Raw genomic sequence first — 7,260 nt, 5'->3', positions numbered from 1 at the left:
CAGCAGCATTGAGAGCAGAAGTGTTCGTTTATCTGGACGATTTGCTCATTGTGTCTGACACATTCGAGAGGCATTTGCACGTGTTGCGAGAGGTTGCTCATCACATTCGAGCAGCAGGACTGACTATTAATGTGGAAAAATCCAAATTCTGTGTGACAGAGGTCCGCTATCTTGGCCACTTAGTTGGCAATGGTGTTATCAGGACAGATCCGGAGAAAGTTTCGGCAATTGTAGACTTCCCAGTACCAAAATCTGTAAAGCAGATACGAAGATTTTTAGGTATGTCCGGTTGGTACCGGAAGTTCATCCGAAACTACGCTTCCGTAACCGCTCCCTTGACAAATTTACTAAAAACTAATCGGAAATTCTCTTGGGATGATGAAGCTCAGAAAGCCTTTGAAGATTTGAAAACCATCTTGACCACAGGCCCCAGTGTTAAATAGTCCAGACTTCACAAAGCCTTTTTACATACATTGTGATGCAAGTAACACTGGAATAGGAAGTGTACTGGTCCAGAAAACTGCGGAGGGTGAAGAGTTTCCTATTGCCTTCATGTCAAAGAAACTCAACCAAGCCCAACGTAACTATTCAGTGACCGAACAGGAGTGCTTAGCAGCAATGCTAAGTATTAAAAAATTTCGGGCATATGTGGAAGGACATGAGTTCACAGTGATTACAGATCATGCATCACTAAAGTGGCTCATGTCCCAAACAGACCTTAGTTCACGGTTGGCAAGATGGGCTTTGAAACTTCAGGGTTTCACTTTTAAATAGAACACCGGAAGGGATGTCAAAATGTGGTTCCGGATGCACTTTCGCGTACCAATACCGAAGATTTGTCAGAAGTAGTGGGAATGCAATTGGCCGTGATAGATGATTCTGGAGTTTTTATTGATTTAAATTCGAGTTATTTTAAAGGTACGGACTATAACGAATTATTAGACTGAATTAGGAAGAATATAGATAAGACACCTGACCTTAGGATTATGGACGGATACTTGTACCGACGAACAGGGCACTGTTCAGGTGAACAAGTGCAGGACGATCTCGCCTGGAAGCTTTGGGTTCCCAAAGAGTTAGTAGGAGACGTTCTTCAAAAGGCTCATGATAGTCATCTGTCAGCACATAATGGTATTAACAAGATGTTAGAGCGCATTCGACGTTTTTACTTTTGGCCAAACCTGGTTAATGACGTGAAAAACTATGTGAATTCGTGCGAGGTATGTAAGGGTACAAAACACCCAAATTTCGTGATGAGACCACCGCTGGGTAAGACAAGCGAAACATTTCGGTTTTTCCAGAAGCTTTATATTGACTTCTTAGGACCATATCCGCGTTCTAAATCAGGGAATATAGGAATTTTTATAGTGGTTGATCATTTCTCAAAGTTTTGTTTTTTGAAACCAGTAAAGAAATTTACGGCCGATGTTATAATCAAATATATGGAGGAAGAGTTGTTTCATACATTCGGCACGCCAGAGACAATAGTTTCGGATAATGGGGCTCAATTTAAATCGAAAAAGTTTGCTGAATTGATACAGAACTATGGCATCAAACATGTGTTTACTGCTGTATATTCGCCTCAGGCTAATGCTTCTGAACGTGTTAATCGTTCAGTTTTATCAGCTATTAGGGCATATATTAAACACGACCAGAGTAACTGGGATGAGTATCTGAGCAGCATTTGTTTGTTTGGTACTTCACCCTATTACATGACATTCGGACAACATATGATTACTAACGGTAATACATATCAGTTGTTAAAAAACTTAACCATGATTGATGATAGATCTGTGAAATTTAGTCGTGATGATTCATTTAATATAGTAAGAGAAAGAGCTGCCAAATGTATGAACAAACAACGTGATCGGAATGAAAGAGCCTATAATTTGAGATCTAGAGAAGTAAATTTTGTTACTGGCCAAGAAGTCTTTAGAAGAAACTTCCGACAAAGCAACTTTGAGAAGGGTTTCAATGCCAAATTAGCTCCACAATTTGTAAAGGCTAGAGTGAGAAGGAACAAGTAAGAATGTTATATTCGGCCATGCCGAATCTTATATACCCACCATCAAATCATTCATGTTTATGTAGAATTTTACTGATGTACATACATTTTTGGGTCAGTAATATGTCTTAAAGTCATTTTCAGAAGGGGACCTTGGTAAGGTCAATTATAAATCCATTTTCGTTAAATTTATGAAAATGATTTTGTTTCCTATAAAACTTTTTTATGTCGAATTTTATTGCTTTATATATATGTTATGAGCAGATATGTTATGAGCAGATATGAGCATACATCTCTTAGCGATAAAGTTATTTTCTGAAGGGGGCATTTTAATAGGGATAGGAGAAAACGTGAACCGATATTCTTACTTTCAATAAGGATCGATCCTTATAAAATTTGATAGGGAGATTTTGGCTCGCACGAAACTTGTGTATGTAGAATTTTGTAGTAATGAGCGTTGAATTCGTTGTCTAAAGGGCACATTATTAGGGGGTTACATAATAATGGACTCATCATATAATAATGGACTCATTTAAGAAAATGATTTTAGTTCCCATAAAACTTTTATATGTCGAATATTATTGTTATATATATGCTTCTTAAGGTAGATATGAGCATTAAAGTCGTTTTCTGAAAGGGACCTTATAGGTGGGATAGGGTCAATTATGTATAGGGTCAATTATCCTTATAAAATTCTACAAAGAGATTTATGAGACCATAAAACATGTTTGTGCCGAATTTCACCGCTATTGATGCTTCTCTTAGCCAGTTATGAGCGACAAAGTCAATTTCTGAAGGGTACTTTGTATGGGGGGTAGGGTCAATTATGGACCGATCCTTATGAAATTCTATGAACAGATTTATGTCCCTATAAAACATGTTTGTGTCGAATTTCACTGCTATTGATGCTTCTCTTAGCCAGTTATTGGCGATAAAGTCATTTTCTAAAGGAGGCCTTATATGGGGGCTAGGCGAAATCGTGGACCGATATTGCCCATTTTCAATACCAAACAAACTGGATCAACTATAAGTATCTGTGCAAAATTTCAGCTTGCTAGCTACTTCCGTTTGGACTCTATCGTGTTTTCAACAGACAGACAGACGGACAGACGGACGGACATGGCTAGATCGTCTTAGAATCTAATAAGGACCCAGAATATATATACTTTTATGGGTCTTAGACGAATATTTCAATGTGTTACAAACGGAATGACAAAAACAATATACCCCCATCTTTTTTGATGGTGGGTATAAAAAGGGATCTTGCTATTATGAACTAGAGGATCTGAGTGGTCGTTCAGTAGGAATTTATCACGCAAAAGACATTCGCCAGTAAAATCAAGTCATTTGTATTTTTCGCTACATGTAGTATCAGCTTTGTGGCAACCCCAAATCTGATTTTGGCTGGGGGAAGTTGTAGGGTACATGTAGCGCCAACATTTTAAAACCAATTTTTGATGAAATTCTATCATTTTTCCTAAGATTTATTTTGACACTTAAAATTCCAAAAGATTTAGAAAAATCATATAAATTGGAAATTGAAAAAAATGGAGTTAAAGAAAAAAATTGTTTTTGGATAAAATGAATCGTAAATCAAATACTAAATATTATTTTAAAATTTCTACTACGAAAACGATTGATTGAGTTAAATAAATTTAGCAAATTTTAATTTTTTTTTTGAAAGTTATTTCTTTATGCATCTTGGTATATCCTAATCTAATTACATTGTTACAGTTAAGAATTGTTTACTTAATAATATTCACAATTGTATAATATTTACAAGTTCGACAATTCATATTTACTTGCTAAGTGGAGGAATCAGATCCGATTTTTTTTTAATTTGTGCCCCATAGTGCATTTCGTCAGGCATTTGAGCGAATGGTAATGCTGCGCGGGTATTTGGTGGTGAAGTTGGTTGAAGTTTATTTTATTTATATTTATATATATATATATATATATATATATTATATATATATATATATCATATATAGTATATATATATATAATATATATATTATATATATATATATATATATATATATATATATATATATAAATATATATATTTTTTTTTTTTTTTTTTTTTTCATTTATGTATGGCGGTTTTATGCATGTGTAATTGTAATAACGTGAATTTTCCATTACCCAACCTTGATTATAAAGACACAATTCATATTTACTTGCTAAGTGGAGGAATCAGATCCGATTTTTTTTTTTAATTTGTGCCCCATAGTGCATTTCGTCAGGCATTTGAGCGAATGTAATGCAGTGCGGGTATTTGGTGTGAAGTTGGTTGAAGTTTATTTTATTTATATTATATATATATATATATATATATATATTATATATATATATATAATATATATATATATATATTAGTATATATATATATATATATATTTATATAATTATATATATATATTATATATATGTATATATATATATATATATATATATATATATATATATAGATATATAGATATATATATATATATATATATATATATTTTTTTTTTTTTTTTTTTTTTTTTTTCATTTATGTATGGGGGTTTTATGCATGTGTAATTGTAATAACGTGAATTTTCCATTACCAAACCTTGATATATAAAAGACAAATTGTGGCATAAAGCCGACATTTTTAACTAGATTTTGATTGGCATTTAAATTCAGGAGTTAATAATAATTAACTGGCTAAAAAGGAAAGTCATATTTGGAAAAGAATTCCTTGTAGTTTAAATTGGACCGAAATGCTGGCAATTGTTATTCAAATGTGAGTTTTAAGTTTTTTATAGATATAACTTTTCCTCGCTTCAGAATGTTTATTCTTTATTTATTTAGCGAAACTTATAAGAGGGCCCATATTGGCATATTGCGAAGTGAGGTTATATTGAAATCTCAACACCATCTGAGTCGGTATTGCTTTGCATCAATTACCAATTGTATGGAATTATCCGTGGGTACGGAAACCCATCTAAAAACCCGTCCAACAATATTAATTTTCTTCACCACTCGCTGAACTGTGACTCTTGTCCAAAATATCTACACAACCATAACTAAAAAAAATATATATATATACAATTGCTAAGTGAAAGTGACAATTAACTAAACCCAAATTCATTTAAAACCGCAAAGGAAAAAAATCAGAATTATAGTAAAATTATAGAATTTATATTTGAAACCTTCAAAATTGTCAATCATCGAAAATTGAGTGAATAGGTAAAATCTAATATCACAGATTAAAATTACCTTAAATCTAATATCACAGATGAAATTACCGTAAATCTAATATCACAGAGAAGATTGCCTTAACTTCTAAATTTTAAAATTATCATCACAGCACTAAAAGTTAACTTAAATTTTGGTTATCACAAAGTTATCATAGAGTAATTTCAGTAAAATTGCTTAAAATTGATTGTAACAAATGGAATTTGCAATGTTTATTTTTTATTAGCTTACTTATACTTTCGATCCACCAGTGATTTGGTTAATAATATAAAATTTTTTTCGGTTAAAATCGAAATCGTTGAAATATTCTTTATAATAAAGTGTACATTTTGATCATTATTTAAAAAGAAAATATATTAAAAAATCTTCACGAATTTATGAAACGCGATTGTTGTGATAAAATAACAACAAAGTGTAAAACAAATGGATAAAAAGAAAACCAAAACTCAAAGGGAAGGTTAAAATTGTTTAAAAGTATTAAAAAAAATATATATGTATATACATACGTACATAAGTAAATACAGTATACAAATTTTCATTTGTTTATACAAATAATGTTACATTTATTAATAACAATTTTAACATTTGATGAGAGTGTATAGTGGGACTGAAACATTAATCAACAAGATAAGAATAAAAGGAAAAGAAAATTTGAATAATGAAACTAAGGAAACTATATAAATTTATCATCTAAATACAAATAAAAACTGATCAATACATACATTATCATCAATACTATACCTACATTCTACTAATCTGGTAAAAAGAGTTCCTGTGAAAGTACTTTCATCGATGGAGCACAGACACCAATGTAAGTTGATATTCTAATTTTCTAATTTCCTTTGTTTACAAAAATTTAACGAAATATAAAACATAGCATAAATTTACGTTTGTCACTTAACATTGCCTTTTATCTTAAAAGGTAATGCTGCTCATTACATTTTGTCACCGATGTTAATTACATGCACTAATGTTATTAACAGAATTATATATTGAACTGTTAATAATATCTGTTAAGAAAAACGTTATATTGAATGTTGATTATAAATAGTGACAGATATAAATTTATGGAATCTGAGTTAAAGTATCCAAAATTTTATTAAAAATTTGAATTGGAATTTAAAAATTCTTTTCAGATAATACCAAATTCATTGGCCAAAATTGATAAATTTGGTTATTAAATTTAATTTTTATAAATAATTACTTAAAAATTCCATAACGGTACACGAAATATAGAGTTTTGTAAAGTTCAATGAACTTTATAAGATGTATACCGTTAATTGGCTATTCACCAAATTGTGGTGAAAACTTTAAAAGTTTTGTGTTGTTTTTTTTTTCTTAACAAATAGATAAAACTAACTTTGTTTATTTAATTGGTTTGCAATTAATTTAGAGTAAACAAAACAATACTTTTGTCTAAACGAAAATAATATGCATTTAAATGAATAATTCTCGGTTTTTTATCACATTTTTATCACAACAGTATCGTTATAATATATTATTTAAACAAATAATTTTGTTTGCATCATAATTTACACTCTGATAAAATCGGTAATCCGGGTTCGAGTCCCAGTTAGACCCTTAATTTTTTTGTTTTTTATTTTTTTATATAGCATGCAAATTACCATTTGATTTTAAATTTTTTGTTATATTGTTACATAATTTAGATTACATTTAAAAATTACTCAAATTTGAATTTAATTACTTAGACTACTTCAAAATTAAGAAAAAAACTTAAGGCAATTTGTTTTAAAATAGTTTAAATTTTATATTTTTTTGTTACCATTTAAATTTTTCTTCTATCGTTAATTTTCTTTTAATGTTAAAAGAGTTCTAGAATTAAAATTCTGCTTATAGTCTTAATTAATTTTTTTTTTTCAAAATTTTAACAATTATGTATAAATTTTTATGTTATTATATATCACAGATAAAATTAGGCTAATTTTCGGAGAATATCCTATAGGTATTATGAAATATATAAATATCGCTTTCTTTTGGAATAAATTTTGCATGAAATGAAACTCTATATA

The 7,260-nt window shown here is 30.0% G+C and overlaps 1 protein-coding gene across 1 annotated transcript; it reads left to right on the top strand.

The window, feature by feature from the left end:
- Positions 1 to 1,442: 1,442 nt before the first annotated feature.
- LOC124420593 (uncharacterized protein K02A2.6-like) lies at positions 1,443 to 2,027 on the top strand. The gene has a single exon (XM_046954052.1). The coding sequence runs from the start codon at positions 1,443 to 1,445 to the stop codon at positions 2,025 to 2,027; it is 585 nt and encodes a 194-aa protein (XP_046810008.1).
- The last annotated feature ends 5,233 nt before the right edge of the window (positions 2,028 to 7,260 follow it).

Source organism: Lucilia cuprina, chromosome 6 (genome assembly GCF_022045245.1).
Source record: "Lucilia cuprina isolate Lc7/37 chromosome 6, ASM2204524v1, whole genome shotgun sequence".
Lineage (NCBI taxonomy): Eukaryota > Metazoa > Arthropoda > Insecta > Diptera > Calliphoridae > Lucilia > Lucilia cuprina.
Note: the sequence above shows the minus strand (reverse complement) of the source record. Positions and strands in the feature narration are given on the sequence as shown.